This window comes from Astatotilapia calliptera, chromosome 6, assembly GCF_900246225.1.
Source record: "Astatotilapia calliptera chromosome 6, fAstCal1.2, whole genome shotgun sequence".
Classification (NCBI taxonomy): Eukaryota; Metazoa; Chordata; class Actinopteri; order Cichliformes; family Cichlidae; genus Astatotilapia; species Astatotilapia calliptera.
Genome location: NC_039307.1, coordinates 18,704,918 through 18,729,554, shown reverse-complemented (window position 1 = coordinate 18,729,554; position 24,637 = coordinate 18,704,918). Strand labels below are relative to the sequence as shown.

Below are 24,637 nucleotides of genomic sequence, written 5' to 3'. Positions count from 1 at the left end.
GGTATACCAAAAATAGTTTATTTAAAGCTACTTTGGGCTGCTTCCTTATTCACAAGAGGTTACCATAGCGGTAGCTCCGCATAATTGATTTGGCACATTTTTACACTGGATGCCCTTCCTTATGCAACCCCATTATACTTGTGTTTCCTGCCGGGATTCAACCAGGGATCTTTTGCTTTGTAGGTGCATGTGTAAACTACTACACATTAAAGATGGTGTATTTACAATCCAAACTATTCTTCAACTCTTTTTTTCCTGAATCACTAAGGATAACTTTGCTGGTGCATAACTGAACAAACTGTTTATGGTAGGGCTGTGCGATATGACCAAAATCTCATATCCCGATATAAGACATCTATCGTCCTGATAACGATATAAATCACAAAAAAAAGAAAAAAAAAAAATCACAAAAATTTAACATGTTCTGTAAATTCTGTGAATCTCGACTTGCGTGAAGTGTTTCCGGCTGGGCGTCGTGTAACTGGAGTCGAGTGTTTTAACCGATGCATGAAACAATACATTTTTAGACATAAGTTGCAACGGCCGCCGTTTTCTTTGTGAGTATTTATTATTCGGCGTGCTGCGGGGAAAAACCTGTTCTAACGTTTGAGTCTAAGGTTTAGTTTTTAGCACTGGACGGCTCTTTTTTTGCTTCTCATCCGTAAACACTCTGCATAGTCTTTCACGTGATTCAGTTTATTTTGAAAAGTCTCAACAGGATCTTGAGATTTATTGTGAAAGGTTTATGTGGAAAATAAACAAGCGGACATGCGATGGTTTTACTGTCATTGCTGCTAACAACAACACATAAAAACAGGCGCTTGTCCGTCTGTAATGTGGTTATATTAAATATAAGAGAAAGAGAGAACTTTAAGAAATGAATATAGCCACTTCAGTGACCATCAAAACGATGAAAAAATATTGCCATAAACAGTTTATTTTGCGACACCACGAAACAAACGATAGCGTAAAATGAAACTATAGGCGTTTTTATATCGTCATCCGATATATATCGTTATATCGAACAGCCCTAGTTTATGGGAAAAAATGTAAAAAGAAAGAAAGGGTAAATAACCTAACAGAATAGCTATGTGATGAAAGAAACCCCATACATGATCAGAGACAGAGATTCATATAATTATGATATAACCTTGACATAATTAATCTGCATTCTGTGTCCAACCAAATGCATTCTTGTTGTGTCTCCAGCATCTATGATGTAAACAATGTCCTGTGCTTTTGCTGTCCTGTGTTTAAATTTTCCAGAAAATCTTCTTTTTGTAAAGCAAATAGGAGATGATGACCCAACAGGAAGTGGCCACAAGGTTCTGAATGAGATGCTCAGCATGGGATTGGCTGTTGGACATCTGCCAACAGAAGGGAAAGTAGTCCTCAAACACTTCGTGGCCCACGTACACAAGTATGGAGTTCATACCTTAATGAAACACACAAGAGAAAGTGAAGTAGAGGATGCAATGACTACACAGAAATTCACAAGGAAAATAAATATTTGGCAGATTATATTTCCAATTGCATACTAATTCACACTGTGACAGAGCAGACTTCCACATTCACATCAAACCCCAAAAGTACAACTGTAACTGTGCAATCAAAAGCTGTCTTAGGCAAAAACTGTCTATTAAGCTTTTGTGTGATTCTAATGCTCACCAGGATAGTAGAAAGGTGCCCCTGACCACCACTTATTTACATCCACTATGTAGTAGATCAGCATTAGGAGCACAAAGGCAAAGCAGGCCAGTGTTGTCACGTAAGACAGAGACCTAGAAGTGAAACATTAAGACATTTTTTAAAAAACATTTATATGCTGTGCAGCATCAGGGTGCTTGTGTCAATGTCAATGTCCATCTCTGTCTGCCTCATTTTATGACAAAGACTATTTGTACTCCATCCTTTTATTATGTCTCCCCCCATTTGTTTCCCACCTGCCTGTCCAGCCTTAGTCATTGTCATACTGTATACCACATATAATGTAATAAATGAAATAACACTAGTCCCAGATAAACAGATAAACCCTGAACAAGAGGATCATGTAGATGATTTATAGAGCTGATCTGGGAAAAACAAAATGTTCTTGGCGCGCAACAGTGGATTCAGATCATAATTCTGATTGCAAAATCGGCCAGAAAGGACAGGACTTAAAAAAAGGGCGAAAAAAAGATATTTATCAGCACTGCACCAGCTGAAGGTCTGCCAATTTTTTTAAACTTAAAATCACATCTAAAAACATGCCGTTTTTCATTCAGTTTATGCACTCCTGGATACCTTTAATACCTTTAATGTTTAACTCTCTAATGTAACTATGCATGTCAGAGAGTGTGTAATCTCGATGTTTATAACTATTTATGCATGAGTTTTACTGGTACAGCCCGTTATGTCTAAGGTGATTTTGGGCTATGTAAATAAACTCTATATTGGCGTGATAGACCACTTTAAATATTTGCCAAGGGTATTGCTGTATATTTGATTGGTTTCCATTTTTTATGAGATATTCTACAACTTCTCTTTTGTCTGATTTCACAATCCTGTGGCCACAAAGTTGTGAGAACGTAAGATGCTGGAGTGGAGAGCAAATGTGGAAAACCTAGTCATAACACAAATTATGTGACATTAGGTATTCTATTATATCTGTATAAAATATTTTACGCATTTTAAGTGGGAAAAGACTATAAAATCTAACGTTTGCCAAACTTAAAAATATTACTAGTGCTGCTTATTTTGCAGCAGTTTCCAAAATATTCAATTAGAATTTCCCAAAGTGCCCATTGCTTGAGTAAATGTAGTTCTAACTGTAGATATAAATAAAACATGGCCCTTACCACAGGTTTTTGTTGACAGGAATGAAACCCTGGTCTGTGGAACATTTGGTTAGAAATGCTGATACGACACCCTGAATGACAGAAGACATTTTATTATTCAATCATAGATGCAAAAATGACTTTATATAGATCTCTCTCTCTCTGTTTGCTGTTTGCTTTGTTTGTTTGTCTCTTTTTAATTCTATGTTGTTGTACTTTTTCAACATGTTCAAAATAAAGATTCAATTAATCAATCAAAACAATGTGCTTACCAGTAAAAGACCCCATATGAGGAACCTCGACATAATACTTTTGGGGCGTTCTCTGTAGTGCAAGATTATTTTCCCTGCCTGAGGACAATTAAAATACAAAAAGAATGAAAGCCAACCATTTACTTCCTTTAACCTTTCAAACGGTTTTATATCTTTATTTGAATAAACAAGAAACACAAGGAGGCCAACACCAGACAAATATAAATTACAAACCTGTAATCCCAGAAAGGCCATGAGGATAGAGTTGATGCTGCCAAGAACACCTTCTGGATCATACGGTATACGAGTTGCATAAATCACCTGAAATAAAATGTAAACTGATTGATTTTTATCAACATCAGATGCAGTCTATCAGTGTTTGCATTATTGGGGTTAACAAGTGTGTACGTGCCCATCGGAGAGAAATCTGACACATTAAAATAACCTTAACATTTCAAGTTACAAAAGACTATCATGAAGCTATATTTGGGATGTTTTGGTGGTTACAAACCCTTGATGATGGATTCTGGTACATGTGCTTTTCTCCCAGAAGCAAGCGGTCAATGAAACCAGCAGCTCCACCGGTGCAGTTCACATACAGCCCCATGTCCCCAATCCCACCTGGACCCAGATAACCTCTGTACCAAAGAAATTAGTGCAGTCAGTGTTGTTAATGTAGCACTGCACCAAGAGGAAGGTTAGAAATTCCAGTTTATTAACGCTTAATGCTAAAAGTTCAATTATTGCAAAAACGTACGCAAAATAATGAAGCACTACACTTCACTGTCTTTGACTTACGCTGGGCAGTCTGGCACAGGAAGTTGAAATGTGAGGAAGAGCCAGAGTACTTCTAGAAGAATCACACACAGCCAGGCGGGCCAATACAGCAAGAAATCAATAGCTGGGGACCACCACGCATCCTGGAAAATAAAACCCACTCCATTAAACACATCTCCTTTCCTCAAACACAAATTTAACATAAACCTATTTAGCATAAAACAACACAGACTGTTAAACAATGCAGATGAAAAAAAAAAAAAAAAAAATTAAAAAAAGGCTGACCACTGTGAGGACGTCAAGTTGTCCTCTGGCCACCAGTAAATCCAAGCAAGCTACGACCAGATATGACCAGGCGAGGCGCTGCAACACACCCGGGATCCGCAAGTTTTCCCAAGCCACTGTGGAGAAGATATAAACACGCAATAAAAATGCAAATGAAAATAAATAACCACATAAGTTCAAGTTTGAAACAGTATTATAGTATATGGTTTAATCATCCACCTAAAGAGCTTGGAATACTGCTGTAAAGACGGAGTTCATACTTACACGCTCCCTGGCAGTAGTTTGGGTTGATGACTAGGACACCAATGATGAAGAGCTGCAAGCTCCGCCACACAGCTTTTCTGAGCAATGAGCAACGGGTCGCGCCTGCACGCAGCAAGGCATTGATGGAGAGTGCGATGGATGTGCCCATTATGAACACAAACCTGGTGGAAGAAGGGACAAAATGAGTGTTGGTTCTACACTTAAAAGATCTGCTGAGGGAACAAATGGAACTTTATTATTTCTATTTTTTTTTTTTATTCATTCTGTTGGATTTTCCTTTTTTATACAATTTTTAAGCCCCTTTTAGTCCAGTGACCACTTTAAAGAAAACACCCTTTATTTCTTGTGCACATTCAACTATGTAACTGGACCAGAATTTGTTAATGGTCCCTGTAATCCTTCTGAAGAGAATTCTGTCACCATTACAAAATAAAAATACACATTAATACAAATACTGCACATTTATATTAACGTGTGAGTACAAATAAAGACAATCCAACTGCATATAAGACAACTTTTTATAAGAATCTTTAAATTAAGCTTACCAAGGGAAGACTAGGTCAGCAACAGTAAGGCCTGCAAGATGAGAAATGGGGAAGGCCTGGTTTAAAATCAACAACATTGCAAATACCAAGGAGAGCTGCAAAGATCTGTAAATAATGAGGAAACTGCAACATGGCTAAAAAAACTAAACAAAGAAACCACACTGGGCTTACCATTCCAGCTTTCATGTCTGAAGAACCAGTATCGCCCCCCTCCATAGTTCACAAACACCATAATGACCAAGGAGATACTGACAGAAACACAGAAAATGCCACATTTACCGAAAAGCATCAAGCAAGGAGTACATGTTTATTTATATTAATTGATGAATAAAAATAGGCAAAAATATGAAAACATCAAAAGCACTGGATCTAGATTTAATACTGCCGGTGGTGGTTGATTAATAAGGGACAAATTCAGTGTCACCTACCACACTGTAATAAAAAACAAACAAGCATATGATACAGTATAATGATAAATAAGACAATGAGGACACTAAGCTGGAGGCACAAGAGTGAGGGTGGGGTCAGGAAGCTACCCTCTGAATGTATCCAAAGATCGAAGCCTCTTGCTGCTCGTTAGCGGGGGAGGGAGGATGTTATCAGTGACTGGCGGCACTACCCGAGTGGGGCCCAGTTCCTGGATGATGAAGTCAAAGCTGGATATTAACATAATTCTACTGGAAGTATAGATTTATCACCTGATTTATTATTAAGACAAAAACACACAGGATAGAAGCAGATCAGTAACTGTAAATCTGCTATATTAAAACTATCTGGGTTCTTATTTCATTGTCACTAAAGCACTCATAATTAAACAAGGCCAAACGATTGCAGAACACTCACAGAATTGATGAGTCTCTCTGTTTCCATGGAACTCCCAAGTCGGAGGACCAGACCTCTTACTGCATCAAGCCTGGACAAGAAACAATCAAGATCTTGATTGAGGGTTTTTTTGGAGTACAAACAAGCTCAGTTGACTCTCAAGACTGTGTGCTTCAGAGAGAGACAAGACTGGAAAAACGTTCTTCTTCTTCCTCTTTCAGCTGCTCCCTTTAGAGTTCGCCAGAGTGGATCATCTGCCTCCATCTCACCCTTTTCCTAGCATCCTCCTCTGCATCTCCTCTTTCACTATATCCATGAACCTTCTCTTCCTGCCTGGAAGCATCATTCAGCATCACAAATATCCACAATTCCTCCTCTGCACAAACACTCTCAGCCCTGCCTCTCTAACTTTGTTTTTAAAACACTCAGCCTGAGCTTTCCCTCTGATTTAATCATTTCTAATCATCGTGTCCATCACGGTCGCTTCCACTGAAAATCTGATCATCTTCAACTCTGTCTTTTTGTCAGTGTCACTCTCTCCAAACCATACATCATAGCAGGTCTCACTGTCATCTTGTAAATCTTCCCTTTCACTCTTGTTGCTATGTTTCAGTTAGCAATCATTCCTGACACTTGTCTCCGCCCACTCCACCCTGTCCGTACTCTCTTCTTCACCTCTCTTATGCAGTTTCTAATTGCTAGATGGTTGATTCCAGATATTTAAACTCATCTACCTTCACTATCTCTGCTCGTAATGGCTCAACAATGGAAAACACACATTTTCTGTCTCGCTTCTACTGACTTCCTCCTCTTTCCAGAGGATACTTCCACAAAGGCACAGAGCATCTCTTTCTGATGCATCTGCAGTGCTTACTCTTAACATTTTCAAACCATTCAAAAAATATCCACTTCTTTATATTGAAATTTACTGAATGAACATCAAAACAAAAATCAGGCTTACCCCCAAACCTTTTTTCCAATGGCAAACACCAAGGCCAGGAGAGCATAGATGAGAAAAGCAACCAAGATCGCTGTGTGGAGAGATATTAATTAAGTGTATATTAATTATTAGTTAAAATAAAATCTTTTTCTCTGTGTGAGACACTCACGTATGTAGCTATTCACAGGGTCCTTATCAGTAACTACAGAGCAGTTGACTCCAAAAGATGCGTTCAGGGTTTTCACCCACAGGGAGTAGTTACCATGCTCGCCAAAGTGGAAAGGAATTCTGTGAATTTAAAAAAACAAAGGAAAAAGATTTATGTCATCAACAAATAAGCCAAACTCTGATCCTTAATTTTATATAACCAGAGTGTCGTTCTTTTTGTAAGTTGGAAACACGACCGTATTCGTAAACGTACTTGCAGAGCTCCAGCTCGATAGGTGTGCTGTTGATCTGCAGTGTTATTTCATGCTGTGTGCTTACAACAAAGTTTACTGAACTGGGCTGACCAGGCTCAAGCCCTGCAGGTACCACCCCTAGCTGCTGGTACAAACACTAACAGGCGAGAGAGCAGAAGCCAAGTTTAGAACATTATTGAACTTAAACCACACAGAAACAGAATCAAATGAGGGGAAATATCTGGCACGTGTGAGCCCACCTGGTAGCAGCGCTGTGACATCCAAGACACCTGCACCTCATATGACAACTCATTGTTGACCGTCAGCTGTGCCTCATCCATCTTCAGGGACAGGTGCTTATGATGATGTATATCAGCTAGAGTGAGTAAGAAAGCGCAGCAGGCATTGTGCAGATCAGTTGAAACCCAGCAACACATCAATTTTCTGCATATGAAGGTACAACGATGCTACAGTCTACGGTTTTCTATTGGTGACCCCACCCAAGCCGCTGTTCATATAATTAAAATCATCAGAAAACCATAACAGTGTGCATGCCATTACGCTGGTTATTATTCGATCAAAATGCGCAAACGTGCAAAATAATCTCATCTTTCCCGACTGCACAAATGTTATCAAACAAGTCAGAGAACTAATAACGGGTGGTCGTGATGCTTTTCGTTTTAATACGCGACACAAGAAGCCATCTTTCTGTAATTTGTCTCAAATCTATCGACCACAGCCGATGCTAAGGACCACAAACCTACTCCATACCAGTGTGCGGTAGCGAAGAAGCCCAGTTTGACAGCAAGCTACAGCCAGAAAGGTAAAGCTAGCGTCTGGAGGGAGAAAGCATGTGATAGAGCCAGTGGTCACATGCTGCATTAATCCCTAATTTACCACCGAGAGGGAAGTTCAAACCGCTGAAGCTCACGTTTCCATTATCAGCTGTTCTCAGTTGATACCGTTTTACAGTTAGCCGCTCGATAGCAGGTTAATAATTAAACATTTAAACCGCTTGTTTGTTGGAGTAAACCTTCAGCTATCGTCAAAAAACCCATAACCACTGCTGCTGTAATATAATTTCAACAAATACGGGAGTTGGTGTAAAACACTGCTAAACATTAGCTTGCTCGCTAGCTTGCTAACCTGGTAGCAGTAGTCTCCTGCTTTTGCTTTCTTTCAGTTCAGGATACTTACACGAAGATATTTCAGCTGCTAGTGGTGCCACGCAAACAGCCACGACCAAAGCAACAGCAGCAAGGGCAAAATTGGCACTTTTCTCCGTTTGTGCCATTTCTTTCTGGCTCTTTGGTTTAACCGATGCTACTGAATACGAGTGACATGTATTGTTTTTCTTAAGCTTCCTTTTTGCCATGGCAAAGGTTACTTTCGATCCGTGTACTTGTTTTGGCACTCTAGTGGGAGCGAGAAGGGCCAAAGTACTATACCTGTTCTACTACCCCAATAATTGTTAGGTAATGGAATGGTTATTGCACATATTCATGTTTGCGATCGGCACTAAAGTCGCACAGTATTCCCAATAAAACTGTGGTACTGGATGAGGAACTCAGGAGTGCCAGAGAGAAATATGTGAGGGTGGTGCAGGACATGTATGAGGACAGCGAGATAGTGGTGAGGTATGCCGTAGGAATGACAGGTGGCTTCCAGGTGGGGGTGGGACTACATGAAGGATCGGCTCTGAACCCCTTTTTGTTTGCAGTGGTGATGGGCTGATAGATCAGGCCAAGCTGGAGTCTGTGGACAATGGTGTTTGGAGATGATATTGTGATCTATGTGAGCAGGTAGCATGGTGCATGTTTGGAGACGGTGGCACTGACAAAAACACAGGAGGCTGAGATGGAGGTGAAAGAGCTAAAGATGCTGAGATTTTTGTTGGGAATAACCAAGATGGACAAGATAAGAAATGAGTATATAATTTCTAATCTTATCACAATGTCTCAGTTTAAACATTTGTTTTCAGTGGGGGTTTTTTTGTAATAAATGTGAATAAAATATGATCAAATCATTTAATTGTGTGAAAAAAGAAAAGTAAAGCTGTAACAAGAAACATTGAAATTGTTCCTACATTTTATGTTTAAATATGAAAATTAGATATTGTCTGTCTAAATATATGGAGATCTGTACACATTTCCACAATCTGAAAACTCCATAAGCCAGGAAACACTTTTAACAGAGAGAAAAAATAAGCTATATAAAAAAATTACACATAAATAAGTTTGGGTGTTGTTGTTCTTTTTTCTCCCTTTACGCTTGTACGTCCGCTGAAACGTCAAGGACTCTAAATCGATGATCGAGTGGCTCAACGGTGCCTCCCATCGGACTTCATCGTTCACAATGGCAGACAAACAAAATGCTCAGAAGAGGTAATGTGTACATTATTGCGAACATGACTTTTAGCGGCGTAGCTAAGCATAAAATCCATTAGAATAAATAATAGAAGTAAAGAAGAATTAGTTACAGCGAATTTAAGATGCTGATGTGGCCAGTTAAGACAGCTCAATGAAGTAGCTAGCTAGCAGCGTTAGCTAGCATGTACAAAAACATTTCTCGTTTCTGTTGCAGTGTCAAGATAGCAACTGGAGCCGTGGTTTGTGTTGAAAGCGAAATCCGAGGAGACGTTACCATAGGTAAGACTATGCCCAGTAATCGGAGTTCAGAAAACTTGCTTTTCTCTCACAGCAGATCAGTCCCAAGGCAGGAGTTGAATGGCTGTCATCACTGTTCTTGATTACTTGCTGCACCTCTGTTTCTCCAGGCGCCAGGACCGTGGTCCACCCAAAAGCTCGCATCATTGCTGAGGCAGGACCCATTGTCATCGGAGAAGGCAACTTGATTGAAGAGCAAGCTCTGATCATTAACAGGTTATCTAAGGCCTCGGTGTACCATGTTTTCCACTAGGTTAACCATCGTTGACCATCTCTGGTGATCTGTCACTGTTCTTACATGCGAGCTTGTGTGATCTTCCCCACAGTTACCCAGAAAATATTATACCTGATTCTGAGGTGGAACCAAAAACAATGACCATCGGTATCAACAACGTCTTTGAAGTTGGCTGTGGTATCCTTTTATCTAATCTAGCCAGTACTGCTCCATATATGATTTTTAAATTGTAACACAATAAATCTTTGTAAAAGAAATCATGTTTTGCCTCAACTGACAACAAACAGTATCGCAAGCTTTAAAAATTGGAGACAACAATGTGATTGAATCTAAAGGTGGGATATTGCCTTCCGTTTCTTTGGCTTTCAGTGAGTGTTCAAGTCTGTATAATTTCGATTAAGTCACTCACGTTACCAAATATCCTTTTTTGTTGACTAGCGGATGTTGGCAGGAATGTAATCCTCACCAGTGGCTGTATAATTGGAGCCTTCTGTCAGGTCAACACTTGTGAGGTCATACCCGAGAACACGGTCATCTACGGCTCTGGATGTATGAGGAGGGTGCAGACTGAGAGACCCCAGGTATGGAGATCTGTGACTGGAAAACATTGTTGGTGTAGTCAAATAACCTAGATGTAGCATTAGCATTGCAAATTGAATATCAAAGCATTATATTTTGAGCTTCCAAGTGGGCTAATCACATGTATGTTTTCCTGATGAAACAAAAAATCTGATGTTTTATTAGATTCAGATTTTTAAAACTAATTCTCCCTCTAACTTGTATCTGGGATCTATATAGAAAGTTTTTAATATTTTACAACTCTGAGCATTTCGTACAAGTGCAAGACAAATGCTACATTAGCCACACTTGAGTTTCATATGGATTTGGGTCACATTTATGATGCAAATAATTGTTTTTAAGCATTCAGCATTAGAGCTGAGAAACACAGTAACACCATGGGCAAAAACTCAGCATCAACAGACTGTCTGAAAATGTGTAAAATATTCAGTTTCTCTCATTTCCGTCACATTCACCAAGAAAACACTGAAGTGATATTTCATATTTAATGTTTTTATGTAAGATTTTCATACATGCCCACTTGTTTAAAAGTTTGTGTGCAGAGAAAACTTTTGTGCATTATGCTCATCATCATGTCTGTTATCTCATTTCAGCCACAGACTCTTCAGCTCGATTTTCTGATGAAGATCTTGCCAAACTACCACCATTTGAAGAAAACTGTTAAAGCAGGCCATGCTGCTAGCTAAAATTACACTTTATACCTTTTGAAATGCAGAGAATATCAATGTTTAACTAGATCCTGCTGGAAGAAAGCATGAATGTATATAGTTATGTACCTACCCTGTTTTTGCTCTTCAATTACTGATATTTTCTACTCTGATCTGCAACAGAAGATTAAGCTTCTCATCTTTCTCCTGCTATGCCGATGTACCTTTTGTTTTTTACGATTAACTTATAAGGTACACAAGCTGTACTAGATTTGCTCATTTCTTATGATGGCAGTTACCAGTATTTTTATCATTAAGTTGTAGAAGGTAATTTCTGCCATTCTGATAAAGAATTTACACTAACAATAAATGAAACATTTTAAATATTTAGATGGATTCAAATGTTGACTTTTTTAAACGCATAATGTTGACACTTAAAATGGCAACTTATTGATCTAATCAAAGCAGTTTTGTGTAGCAGTATAATTTATTTGAGTTGGTTCAAAAATGCTAATATTTCTTAAACCACTATATCACGGTGTTGCAAAGTAAAACGCATTTAAATATTTTAAGTTCCACAAAGCTGAAGACATTTCCTGCTGGATGAGTTTTCAGTGTGATGCGATACACTGCACAACACACGGCTGTTTTTTGCAGTTATTACAAAAGCATAACCGTTGCTAACCATTCAAATAAAAACCTTCCACACACTATACTAAATATATACAAACAATATGAAAGAAAGCTACACAATTCAACCTTATTTACTTTAACAGTAAAGTTGTGGTTTCCCCTTTAATTGGTGAGGGCGCCAGCTATCCTAATGATCCAAGTATTCATGTCCTTCACTGACTTATACTCAAAAGGTTTCCACAACACAGCAACTACTGACTCCATGTAACATAAAACCAGAGATTGTTGAGAGGAATGCAAAGAAAGGGGGGAGAAAAACAGCTAATGTTTTGAAATAACATTCATCAGCAGTTTTTATGTTATAGTGAGTCTAGAATAACCATCTCCATGCATTTCTGTGTTACATATGGGACTGAATGAATATATTTCACTTCTTTATAGGCACGCCATCTGAGTAATCCTCCAGTAATCCAGCCAAATGGTTGTTGTGCGTCTTGAAGTTTCTCTTCCTCGGTCCGGCTGGCTTCTTTCTCTTTTGAATTGGTAACTGTGAAGAGCAAAGATAATCAGCTCTCATTCATTTCCTTGAACAGGTGTAACCATAAGAACTGCATATTAAAGACTTTCTTATTTCTTTCTAACAAATCTCTCACACACACACACACATACGTATGTGTGTGTGAATTAAAAAAACAAAAAAAACACTGACCACTTTCTTTGGTCCCGTTTCTTGCATGGAGGAAATGCCTTGTTTCTTCAGGTACTCTTCAATCTTGTCCTCATCTATAGAGTCAACTGGAACACTCCTCCACAGCTTCTGAAATTCTGACATTGAAAGCAGCTACACTTGAAGAGCCGGACACATAATCTTAACTAACCAAACAAGTCACAGACCTGAATGAAATGCATAATATGAGTTTTACAAAACACTTCTGATATAGATCTAATACAACAAACATTTCATTTCACAGTTGAAGTAAAGTTGCCTGAATCTTCGTCAAAGCCAAATTGGTTTTCACTTTGCACATGCTCCACCTCTCCAAATAGCACTGAAATTTGGCAAAAACATTATAGCTTAAGTTGCAGACAAAGGCAATATAAAGCATGCTGTACCCCCAACATGGATCACAAGTAACATCGGAGGACAGAAATTCAGATCATTATGAATGTTCCAGTTCTAACTCGCGAAAATGTATGACGAAGACTTCCTTGATGTTAATTCTAACAACTTACCCAAGTCAAAATTGATAGCATAAACGTAGCTATTGTGAGATTGCCCACCGGTTTGAAGCATGTAGCCTTGAGAATTTCTGGACCTTGGTTGTTGGTCACTCAAGTGGTTAGCCAATGAGTTGTGTACCAAGGATAATCCTCCGTTTGTCTGATCTTATTGTAAAGCACTTTGTGATTTTTATCTGTGAAATGTGCTATATAAATAAATTTTACTTACTTACTCCGTTTTGAAATACAGTTTGACCAGGATTTACAAAATATACTTTTTTGATTTAATATGATTAAAATTTAGTCATAGTATAACTGAATCCATAAACAACAAGAAAATGTTCACAGAGTTTTAGCTGATTTCAGTTCGACTTCTATAGAACTGATAGTCTTTTTGCAACCACAGCTATCGCCATCTGGTGGCATTCAGTTAGAATGCAGGTTTTCAGACAATTCACTAGCTTATTACTTATAAGCTACATCCATTTTTTTTTTTAAATCTCTATGGTGATAATTTCACACTTGGAAAATTCTTACATGAAATGAATGCAGAGTGAGGGCCAACTGGGTATGCATAGCATGCATAATAGTCAGTTTAGGTCAAAGACGGATACACAGAGAAAGAGGAAGACATGTCACCGTACAATTTACGGATAGACCAATACCGATATACCAATACTCACCTTCATCTACCGCAAACTGGCAATGCTTGTCATTGTAGAACAAGATCTTTTTCTTGTCTGGTCTTGTAACAAAGATGATCTGATCCCCCAAAGCCTGTGAACGATCACACAAGAAGTCTTTACCATGCTTTAATTGTTTAGTTGCCACAGTGTTCGCACATCACCGAGTGGCATCTTAGTGGTGTTTCCCTAAAAACTGAATAATGTTTAATACCTTGATGGCCTTGGCTGAATTGGGCAGCCCTTCCTCTACATCTTCTAGTAAGACTCCTCCCAGGCCCAGTTGGTCGTGCTTATCCAGCAGCCTCAGTAAGGCTTTCTTGTCCTTCAGGTTGTATTTAGGCTTGAAGCCATAGGTTCCATCCCGGACTTCAATTTTTGGATTGCTGACCAAGGCCTGAGATTGGTAGGTGAAAGTAAAACACAATATTATATATAACCCCCCTCCAATAAAAAACAAAATATAATAAAAACTGACACCTTGAAAAGACTAAACAAATAGTACAGTAGCTTTTTCTTCTTCGGTAAGTGTAGCCTTCCAATGTAAAAAGATGGCTTAATGTCATACGATGTATTATCAGCTTAATTTCTCATCACTTACTTTCAATGGCTTTTTTGTTTTGCAACATACCGAATATGTTTGGATGAGAATAACTTACAAATTAGCTTGAGGGGAAAAAACAAGTATTGTGTAGATTTAAGGTGAGACTCGTAAAAGAAATTGCTCAGAGAAAACGCAATTGACCTTAGTACTACTGACAATAAAAGATAGAGGTATGGCATTAAAAATAGCACAAAAGCACCTCATTCATGAGCCACTGTTTCTGCTTCATGCTTATGTCAAGAAGTTTGGTCTCATCAAGAATCTCATCTAAGGTCAGGAAGTGCGTGTCCCCATTCTGATGCCTCGTCTGAGAGATTAAGGACAGAAAAGCAGACATTAGGTAAACACACACACAAAACAATATTCACAGCTCTCTTATTTTCTGCACCATGGAGAAGATTTTAGGCAAATATCTACAGTAATTTTATAGGATTCAGAACTGTGCATTCAACAGGTGGCACAAATGCACACATTTAACAGGAAAATCTGTCAATCTGAGTGTGAGTTCTTCACCGAGGAATGAGTCAAACAGCTAGTGTGACAAGGCCTGGCTGCCTGTTTGCAGAGCCACAGCATGATAAACAAGCTGTTAACATACCAAAAGAAAGACTGGGGACCAAATGTTAACCCAGCGGGCACAAATGACTCACTCATGTTTTACAACAGACAAATGTCAAGCTTTATTATTAAACAGTTTGGTGAAAAGATAAAATCTTATTATTTGTGTTGGTCCTGCTGAAAAAAAAGGTTTTAATGTCCCCCTCAAAATCCTCATTACCTTCATGTAATTTACTATCTTGGCCAGGCAACCAAACTTGTACCCAGAGCTCGTCTTAATGTTGAAGCTGCCATTAGATTCTGTGGAAAAAAAACAACAAAATTTAAGTTTAACCAATTTATTATCGCAAGACTGAATGTACAGTGAGATTTGAGAACTACATGGACTGACATATTTGTGCAAGAACACTTTGCTGAAAATGTATTTCAGATAATTGACTACTGTCATGTCAGCTCCTGTCAAATGAGCAGCGAGTGTTTAATGAGGTCATTAAAATCCTAACTGCATTCATTATTTGACATTTTCTTATTGTCAATATTCAGTGAAAAGACAGAAGCAAACAATGCATTTGTTTGCCACTCTCTATTTTGCCTGTCAGCCTTCATTTGTTCCTATTGAAGACGCTATCATCTGAAACAGGTCAAAGGAACACAATGACATTGAGGCTAATTCAGGTTTTAAGCAAACCTGACTCATACGAGAGTTAATGCTGGGGACTACTTCCAGATACAAAGTAACACTCCAGGAAGCTAGTGAGTATTTACAGCTGCAGGGTATGTATTTTGGGTAACACAGAAACACGTCACGCAGTGCAAAAATGTGGCAGATTTAAATGTTTGCAACATTAAAATACTACACAAGTCATATATCAAGCCAATCTGATTTAGTTTGACTTGAAGTCCGGCCAGCTGGTCTTATTCTCTGCTGGAGTCCAATAATGCTGCTCCCCTCAGAGACTGACTGAGGTCTGGACTCGGCATTCACCAATCAAAGCTGAAAACAGACACTGATTCATGAATGATTCATTGTGTAGGCGGGAGCTTCTGTTGCTTTGAGCTGCACAGTAGGCAGGACGGTGAAACTGTGACAGACCAGCTAACGAATGGTGCAGAGGCAGGGCTAATAGAAAGGAGCCAATGATGTAGACAATCCTGTGCTGTTCAGCTGAGACATGAAGAGCTGCAAGGAGTGGCGGTGGAGGAGAGCGACTGAAAGTGCACGAGAGCACTGAGGAGGAAAGCAGGTTGAAGAGTGAATGTGGAGGAGGGAAAGAGTGTAAACGAAGAAGATAGGTGGAGCACCAAAAAGAGGAGAGACATTTGTCGGCTTACATCTTCTAAAAACTGAGCCAGACACACAGGTGAGTCTGCATGTTTTTCTGAACACCATCCTCTGAATAATGTGCGTGACATCAACAGATCATAATAATCCACAATATAAATTTAAGCTACAGGCTACAGGCTGCACTGGGTTTTCACTATGAAGATATGAATATGAGGATTTTTTTTTAGAGCGTTCTAATATTTGCAGGATGAAGTCATGCATCTTTAAATGCAGTGGATGTATTTACAAAGCCAGGTCCTTTTGCGTAGGAATTACAACATTTAGACTGTATAGGTGAACAGTGGATTAAATATACATGGATCTGTCTGCTTTCTACCCACTTGAATACCAAGCATCAGAACCTGTCTGTGTGTACTTATGGATATCATGTATGTGTTTGTTTAAATGCATGACTCAAGACAAATCAATGAAGGACTGAGTGCTGTGAGGAGCCAGCCAGGGGCATTAGGAGTGTGTGTGTGTGTGTGTGTGTGTGTGTGTGTGTGTGTGTGTGTGTGTGTGTGTGTGTGTGTGTGTGTGTGTGTGAGAGAGAGACAGCTACTGTGTAGAGAGGAACCTCCAGCTCTACACCTTCAGAGCCTGGCTGGGGTGGGGCTGTTTTGGTGAGTGATAACAGATGCAGGAGTCAATCTGTCCCTGTCTGTATAATTGCTCTGACAAAAGAAAGGAGGGTGACCCCCCCCCCCGGGGGGGGGGGGGGGGGGGGGGTATAAATTAGTAACAGAGGTTGTTGTAAAGCCATGACTTGAGGTGAAACTGATATTAGGAGCTGGGTTTGTAACAACAGGATCAAAACAGTTGATTCAACGCAAAAGACAACAACACAAAACCCATACTGTACACACAACTTCCAGACAAAGTGGGGAGAATCTGGTGAGGGCAATGTTCAAAGCTGTCCTTCCTCACATGTAGAGCATAATAAAGGAGACAGCCTGTCCAGCAGTCACGTGCTACCTGTGATCTCAAATGACAATTACCTTGACTACTCTCAATTGCACACTGATACACACTGCATGGACTTTTTCTATTCTTACATGCACTTCCATCAGGTGTCAAGAGAATTTCAGACTAAGATGAAGCAACCAATGAAAATGTCTCACCAGGACAAGCCACTAAGCTTTTTCACATTTAAGTTCCCAGGTCACCTGAAACTCAAGTTACAAACCCACTAAAATAAACACACAAACAAGTCATATTAAAACAACACAAGTCTATGCACGATGGCATGTGTTTGCACACATTTAGCCTTATTAAATCTCTAAAGGAAGAGATGGTGGAAAGAGATGCACTCACGCCCCACTCCTACAACTGGGTCATCTGCCTTCGCCTCAATATTTCATGCACAAATGTCTGTGATTGTCTGCATACAAGTGTGTGTTAAGAGCATGTATGTGCACTTTTGTGCATGGCTGTGTGGGCAGAGACACTCCACAGTGTGCCCCGAGGATTTTAAAATGGTAGGTGTTGGCTAAAAATGGGAAAGAACAGCTGAAGTGAGGCAAATGTGCACTTGAAGGATCTCTTAAGTTCATTATTTCATTACAGTTCCGTTACTACATTTGTATAAGGCATTGTGGCCAAAGAGCTGCACACCAAGCATAGATGGCACAGTTCTCTACACACCCATCCTTTATTACCAGCCTTTTAAGGCTATTTTTGTTCTGAGCAGATGGCCTCAGTAGGGTTTCTGGTGTTTTGCAATATAACCTGTGCTATAATAATACACCATCTTCTCATTTCACAAAAAATATGTCTGTAATGACAGATGTAGACTAGGTTTTGTTTACATACATACAAAGCAGTTTATCTTTTTACAACATGATCCCCTTCGTGACTGATAACGAAGCGTTACATTCATTACAACAAATTACCTATAAGAGTATTTGATAGTTTTATGAGAGTAAATGAGTTTCCATGTCTGCCTGCTGTCTCGAGTGGAACAAATTCCTTTTTCAATATCAGTATCACAAAGATCATTAGTTTTAGTTTTGTTTTTAATTATCACAATAATCAGGAGCAAATGCTTCAAAAAATCCTGGAATAGAGCCAGGCACATCTGGTTAAAAGCACTGCATCACAATGTGTTATGCCCTGAAGACAAATTCTCCCATTACTGTCATTTTTTAATCAGCCTCACACCATGAAAACACGAATTTAACAACCGCTGCTTTCATTTTGAAATTTGATCTGCAGTAAAACCAAGACCCAAACACTGTCATAAGCATTAACAATCTTTTTTTCCTTGTGTCTTATTGTTTCCAACCAGAAATCATGACCAACATCACAGCTACTGTTCATCCAAACAATCTCCCACTGCGAGAAGAGGGAGTCCCTCTGTCCCTCGTCTCCTTTCAGGTCCAGGAAGTCTACCCATTTCATGATGGCTGGAATGTGGCCTGTTTTGTCATCCTTCTTCTTTTTATTCTCACCGTCCTGTCCTTGGCAGCGTTGGCTGTGCTCTATGAGCTGCTGGACTGTGGGTGCTGCGCCAAAGGGAAAACACACCACCAGCTACAGGAGGAAGGGCCGGGAAGCTGCAGCAAGCTTATGAGTAGCATGTGCAAGGAGCCAGAATCCCACACTGAGGTGGTATAGTGGCAACAAGGACGAAGTAAAGAATAATAGGAATTTGGATATTGTTGCTCATTTGGACAGGACCACACTACTGACTAAGATGTTTGCAAAAATGAACTCCCAAAAACCCCCCAAAACACTCAAAGTAATTCAGTTGTTCACAATTAGAGGTGAAAGCTGGTGACTGAACGATATAAATGTATCTTCCCACATCTACCGCAGACCCCGAAAGCCATATTTCACTTCTGAAATACTCCCAGAAGAAAAGAAGATCACCTGAGTATTTATAACATGGCTTAAAAACACAAATTTACACTACTTAAAGTACCCATATTATGCCCTTTGAATTATTCCCTACAACTTTATTCGAAGCCCATTTCTATGGAAGCCCGTTTCCGCCACTAAAAAAAAAAAAAAGCTAGTATCCATAACTCGAAATTTCGAGTTATTTTCTCAAAATTTCGAGTTATTTTTCTCAAAATTTCGAGTTATTTTTCTCAAAATTTCGAGTTAGCTCTGCCAATCAAAAATATACGTGAATGAGGTCGCTTTCTTGTTACCTGGAAGCATATGGCGAAGGACCGCGCACTCAAAAACGGATCCCAACAAATTAAAGTATGTTTGCTGATAGTAACACCATGTGATTCAGCTAATAACACAGGGATTTCATCATTTGTGAAGCCAGGCTGAAAACACTCAGCAATCTGTGCATTCACGACTGGATGTAATACCGGTAGCTTAGCTGTAGCATTTGTAGCTGAGGGCTTCAGCTTCCGGGTAACATGGAAATGACGTCATTCACGTAGATTACTGATTGGCAGCGCTAACTCGAAATTTCGAGTTGCTTTTCTCAAAATTTTGAGTTAATATGTCGAAATTTCGAGAAAATAACTCGAAATTTCGAGAAAATAACTCAAAATTTTGAGTTATGGATCCTTTTTTTTTTTTTTTTAGTGGCGGAAACGGGCTTCAATACATTTCAAATAACTTATTAGTGAGAAAACTTTGCCTTTATTTTTATGGGAATGTTGCCAGGACAACAGAAAATCCCCTATGTTTAGTGCTAATACAGCTAGAGCTTCTGTACTCATCTCTTGCTCACAGAAATTGTATTCTAATACTGCAGAATTTCCAATAAAGCACTTCTCATTTACATAATATTCTTTTTCAGGTGTAAGCAAATAATCTCGATAAACTAGTCATAAACAGCCTGTTACCATAAACCATATACTATTTTTAAGCTATTTTCCACCCACTCCTCTGCATAACTTAGGTCCTCACAAAAGCAACACTGGCTGACAAAAACAAGCTAAAGACTACGGCTCTACTTTACATTATATTGAAAGAGACATGAGCAAAACAAAGGGTAAAAGACGTGCTGCAGCAGTGTACAGTATAACAAAACTAATGCATGCATGTCCGTGTGTTTTACAAGTCTAAGCTGATGACTCAGCTAGTCCTAAGCACCAAGACAATAGTTAGCTGATGCATCTCTTAAGGTTACTCTTCATCATATATAAATGAGGCAAATTGTTATTCAGTTATTTTCTGCTGATATACACGTGAAATAAACTCCTCGTGTCTACAAATCTGCCTCTTCTGCCTGCCAGTGTACGATGCTACACAAGCAGCTCAGCTCTTTTATCCATGTCATATAGTGGGTGGCTAGTGCTACATCAATAAAGTGTAATGCTTAATTGTTTTGAACACTCTGCCTTTGGGTCGAACAGTTTTCCTGGACGAAACCCTGTAAATAATCTTATCCTGGTACACCACTAAAATACATTCATGGGCTTGTTAAGGGGCATGACATGGGGACTTTAATATAGGCTGTGGCAGAATGTGTTGCATTAAATGGGCATTTTCTTAGTTTGATTATTTTGGAAACTGATTATTTAGTTGCATGGGAAAAAAAACGTTGGGGAAAAAAGCATTTTCTTACCCTGCTATATGGGTGTTAAAAAAAAAAACCTGTTCAGAAAAAACAACTACTGTGTGAGTGCTTTTTTTGTGACCTACTGGATGCAGTGAGCTTCTTCAAGACATGCTGTTTCTGAAATTGCCGTCCAAATCTTATTACAACAATATCTGTTGATCAAGCCTAGTCAGATGAAATCATTGCTTAGGATAAAGCTGGTGTTCTTCAGTAAATTGTAAGCCAGTGTTGTCAACATGTTTAGCACTGCAACATTATCTCATGACAAGTTCGCATGCTGCACAGTGATGTACGGTAAAATGTTATATTGAGCACTATGTGTAATTTCATGCCTTACCACAAAACGCCTAATAAAAGCTGACTCACTTTTCTGTTAACAGAAGTAGCTTTTTCTTTAAGAGTATATGGCGTGACATTGCAATTTCGAACGGATGCCAAGAGGCCACTGCTCACAATTCTTATGTTGTATATATATTTATGCATGTTGCTTTAATTCATCTGAAAGAACATTTTAAATGCAAAAGTGTCATAAGTATCACTTGTAATCCAATTTTCTTTTATCTAAATTTGACTGAGCAGTAAGAATTCTAGTTTTTTGGGTTAAGCTAAGGATTTAGAATGAGAAAAGATCGTCACCTGATTAATTTAACCTGTGAAGTAAGGTTCTTTCTTATTAGAAATAACAACCAGGAGAGTGTATTATTCCAGTGTCTTGGTTGTCTTGTTGAATCACAGTAAACTGACACGCACAACTTTAATTACATGGATCCTCAATTTACTGTCAAGTCTTTAGGGCAGATTAATTTTGAGTATCGACCCAGTTGAAAGTTCCTTCATCCACTCTAAAATGTCTTTTGGTTCACTTGTTAGACTTTCATAATATAAAAAGCTATATACTGATGAGATGAGATTATTTTATTCAAAGCTAAAGCAACTAGCATTGGTGCATATTTAGGCCTTCGATTAGATATTAACCAGCTGGATGTGTGAAAATTGTTTTGGTGTCCAAATATGAGCAATCCGATTGTACAGAATAAGCCTGTTATGTTGCGAATAGATTTTGATTTTCAAAGAACTATAATTAATGGCACAGATAAACAAAAATCTACTTTTCTTCATTTAAAAATATGTTTTCCATTAAAGAAATTATTAATATTTATTTTCCCAAATCGTATTAAGTTACAGGATTTTCTGAATCAACAGAAAATAAGGTGATCTTCAAATAATCAATAGAAAATGTTTTTAGTTGTTGGTTTTTTTTTGTTTTTTTTATTCACTCGTGTCCATAATTTTCCCCTCATAGTTACTTTGAGCCATACTGAGGGTGCTCATTTGTGTCTGGCTCTGAGCTTTGTGAAACTTTAGCGTTAGCCACATTCCCTTTTCATATTTAAATGTCTAATTAGATTTCTTGTTTATCAATGTTTTCTCGCTGGTACCCCTACAGTGTACTTTGGTGAACTTTGTCTCTTCACTCACAGTGAGAAGCTTCCACACTAACACCATGTCAGGCTGTGAGAGTGCATGTGAATATTTTCCTACACCGCTATACAATCGGTTATATGGGAGACTGAATGGCCAGTCACTGGGCGGAGCAAAGCACTGGAAATCTGCAGAATCCAGTCCCTGGCCAGTCAGTCGATGCATCTCCTACTTGCCAACATATATCTACAGATGCTAGCCAGTGGTGATGTGAACCAATAGAGACATTAAAACACTAACAAACAAGAATAAGTGGTTTACAGCAACAAACATCACCCTTTTCAAGAAAATATTTTTCACCTACCACTACTGAGTTTGGAACTAGAGGAGCTCTCCTTGTCAACTTTGGGTTTCTTCTTTTTGTGTGATCCAGAGTCTGAGGCAGCCTGTCTCTTCTCTACAGTTGGGGTGGAAAGTGCCCTTTTCTTAAAAAGCTCCCTTTCTCTCAGTAGAGCAGGATCCATCCTGTTTGAAAGATTAAAAAAAAAAATTAGAAGATTCATTTAACAAAAGGCAAAGCAACAAAGCTCATTTTGATGGATTCAAGGAATCACATTCTTAATATATGTAAGTATACGTGTAAGTAGCAAGAACCTTTGGTGGCCTTTAGCTTCAGGGACTTATGAGCTGTCACCTGGTTGATCTTTTTGTAATAAAGCCATCAAGAAACGGTTTTTTTCCCGATACCAACAAAACAACTGATATATTAAAAAAACTAAAAACTAAGCTGAAAAGTCATACAGCCAAATACTGTTCGGAGACGAACCATAGTTATTAAATTTTTTAGAATTAAATGGCGTTAGAGGGAAAACAGTCATTACCCCAGAGCCACAAATATAAAGCTAGTTAAACTAGCGAACAATAGCTAGTTTATTTTCAATTCCGATTACAAACGGCTTTCAGTTGACTTTGTGATCATGTAAATCCCATAATAACTACAACTAACATTATGTTAATAAGCGAACGTTACTGAGTATTATGGGGAAACCAGGATAAATAAACAAACGTGGTGAAACACTGTACCAGAAGCTTAGTAGTTAACCTAGCGTTAGCATCACGATTAATTCAACATTACCTGACACTTTGTTCCTGTTCTCACTCAGAGAAAGAAGAGGGTTAGTCCAAGAGCACTAACTATATGCTGTAGATGTAAAACAGAATGCGTCCTCCACCGAATCACTGTTTTTTGTCGTTCCTTCGGAGACAACACAAGTAAACTTCATACACAATTTTACTCATGCTGCACTTCCGTTTCTAGTTCGATTTTTCCGGTATCGACAGCGAAGCCTGTATGGCGTCATTACGTACGTACGACAAAACGATGATTTACGATGAATAAAAAACTGCACGTTTAGAAAATACTGATGACAACAATTTTCGAAATATATCTTCTATTTGTTTGGGTCCCTCTCGACAGATTAAATGTTTTGTTTTTTAATCCACCACAAAATCACATCAATTTACACGTTTTTTAACAAACTATAAAAGACAAACTATAAAAGAAAAAAAGATCACGCAGTAATTTTTGTTTGTGCAAAAGTTTGGTCTCTCCTTTATGCTATTTTGCTATAGTATTACTCGGGATTTATACTAATTGTCACATCCATATTCTTATTAACTACTGAAACGCTAAACAGGACAAGCCATAAAAATCAGAATCAGAATCAGAATCAGAATCAGAATCAGAATGGGGTTTATTGCCAAATGTTGAGCAGGTTTACAACATTAGGAAATTGCTGCGGTGCTTCAGTGCAAACATGGTGTCATAAATAACACTTAAATAGACATGGAAAAAATAAAAGTAGGGATAAGAATTAAAAGTGCTACGTGGAAAGATATGTGCATGAGATATACATGAGATATATACATGAGAGTAAGAATTAAGAGTGCTACGTTGAAAGATATATACATGAGTGCAGGTGGTGATCAGTGCCAAACATGGAATGATACAGTGAACACAGCGTAGGGTCATGTGTTAGTGGCGGGGACAGTCATATGGTTATTGTTCATGTGTCCAACAGCAGAGGGGAAGAAACTGTTCTTATGGCGAGAGGTTCTGGTGCGGATGGACCGGAGCCTCCTGCCTGAGGGGAGCAGGTCAAACAGACTGTGTCCAGGGTGAGAAGGGTCAGCTGAGATCCGAGCTGCACGCCGCAGAGTCCTGGAGGTGTACAGGTCCTGCAAAGATGGGAGTCTGCAGCCAATCACCTTCTCAGAAGAGCGCACAACACGCTGCAGTCTCTGTTTGTCCCTGATAGTGGCTCCAGTGTACCACACGGTGATGGAGGAGGTGAGGATGGACTCAATGATTGCAGTGTAGAACTGCATCATCGTCCGTGTTGGCAGGTTGAATTTCTTCAGCTGCCTCAGGAA

The 24,637-nt window shown here is 38.9% G+C and overlaps 4 protein-coding genes across 10 annotated transcripts; 2 read left to right on the top strand and 2 right to left on the bottom strand.

The window, feature by feature from the left end:
• Positions 1-1,111: 1,111 nt before the first annotated feature.
• hgsnat (heparan-alpha-glucosaminide N-acetyltransferase) lies at positions 1,112-8,722 on the bottom strand. 4 transcript variants are annotated; one of them, XM_026170833.1, is made up of 18 exons: positions 8,299-8,719; positions 7,362-7,477; positions 7,122-7,258; positions 6,870-6,988; positions 6,722-6,791; positions 5,782-5,851; positions 5,475-5,575; positions 5,110-5,186; positions 4,939-4,969; positions 4,394-4,554; positions 4,130-4,245; positions 3,866-3,987; positions 3,579-3,705; positions 3,302-3,388; positions 3,089-3,166; positions 2,838-2,908; positions 1,669-1,781; positions 1,112-1,435 (listed from the first exon to the last, which is right to left on the bottom strand). In XM_026170833.1, the coding sequence occupies exons 1-18, from the start codon at positions 8,474-8,476 to the stop codon at positions 1,254-1,256; spliced, it is 1,956 nt and encodes a 651-aa protein (XP_026026618.1). In that variant the 5' UTR covers positions 8,477-8,719; the 3' UTR covers positions 1,112-1,253. The 4 variants fall into 4 exon arrangements, with proteins under 4 accessions (XP_026026618.1, XP_026026617.1, XP_026026621.1 ...); XM_026170832.1 differs by having other exon boundaries at positions 3,089-3,388; positions 8,299-8,722; XM_026170836.1 differs by lacking the exon at positions 8,299-8,719 and adding an exon at positions 8,248-8,294 and having other exon boundaries at positions 3,089-3,388.
• Positions 7,507-11,618, top strand: LOC113024120 (dynactin subunit 6). 3 transcript variants are annotated; one of them, XM_026170839.1, is made up of 8 exons: positions 7,507-7,557; positions 9,397-9,485; positions 9,685-9,749; positions 9,878-9,983; positions 10,094-10,179; positions 10,290-10,337; positions 10,441-10,583; positions 11,175-11,618. In XM_026170839.1, exons 1-8 carry the CDS (start codon positions 7,552-7,554, stop codon positions 11,265-11,267), a joined length of 636 nt encoding a protein of 211 aa, XP_026026624.1. In that variant the 5' UTR covers positions 7,507-7,551; the 3' UTR covers positions 11,268-11,618. The 3 variants fall into 3 exon arrangements, with proteins under 3 accessions (XP_026026624.1, XP_026026625.1, XP_026026626.1); XM_026170840.1 differs by lacking the exon at positions 7,507-7,557 and adding an exon at positions 7,597-7,924; XM_026170841.1 differs by lacking the exon at positions 7,507-7,557 and adding an exon at positions 8,992-9,029.
• A 78-nt stretch (positions 11,619-11,696) lies between these two features.
• gtf2e2 (general transcription factor IIE, polypeptide 2, beta) lies at positions 11,697-23,557 on the bottom strand. Of its 2 annotated transcripts, none has more exons than XM_026170837.1 (8): positions 23,340-23,557; positions 22,569-22,729; positions 15,148-15,227; positions 14,569-14,676; positions 13,980-14,162; positions 13,766-13,859; positions 12,571-12,686; positions 11,697-12,408 (listed from the first exon to the last, which is right to left on the bottom strand). In XM_026170837.1, exons 2-8 carry the CDS (start codon positions 22,726-22,728, stop codon positions 12,289-12,291), a joined length of 861 nt encoding a protein of 286 aa, XP_026026622.1. In that variant the 5' UTR covers position 22,729; positions 23,340-23,557; the 3' UTR covers positions 11,697-12,288. The 2 variants fall into 2 exon arrangements, with proteins under 2 accessions (XP_026026622.1, XP_026026623.1); XM_026170838.1 differs by lacking the exon at positions 23,340-23,557 and adding an exon at positions 22,859-23,121.
• Positions 15,975-19,277, top strand: smim18 (small integral membrane protein 18). Its single transcript, XM_026170842.1, has 2 exons — positions 15,975-16,288; positions 18,539-19,277. Exon 2 carries the CDS (start codon positions 18,544-18,546, stop codon positions 18,865-18,867), a length of 324 nt encoding a protein of 107 aa, XP_026026627.1. The 5' UTR covers positions 15,975-16,288; positions 18,539-18,543; the 3' UTR covers positions 18,868-19,277.
• Positions 23,558-24,637: the final 1,080 nt, after the last annotated feature.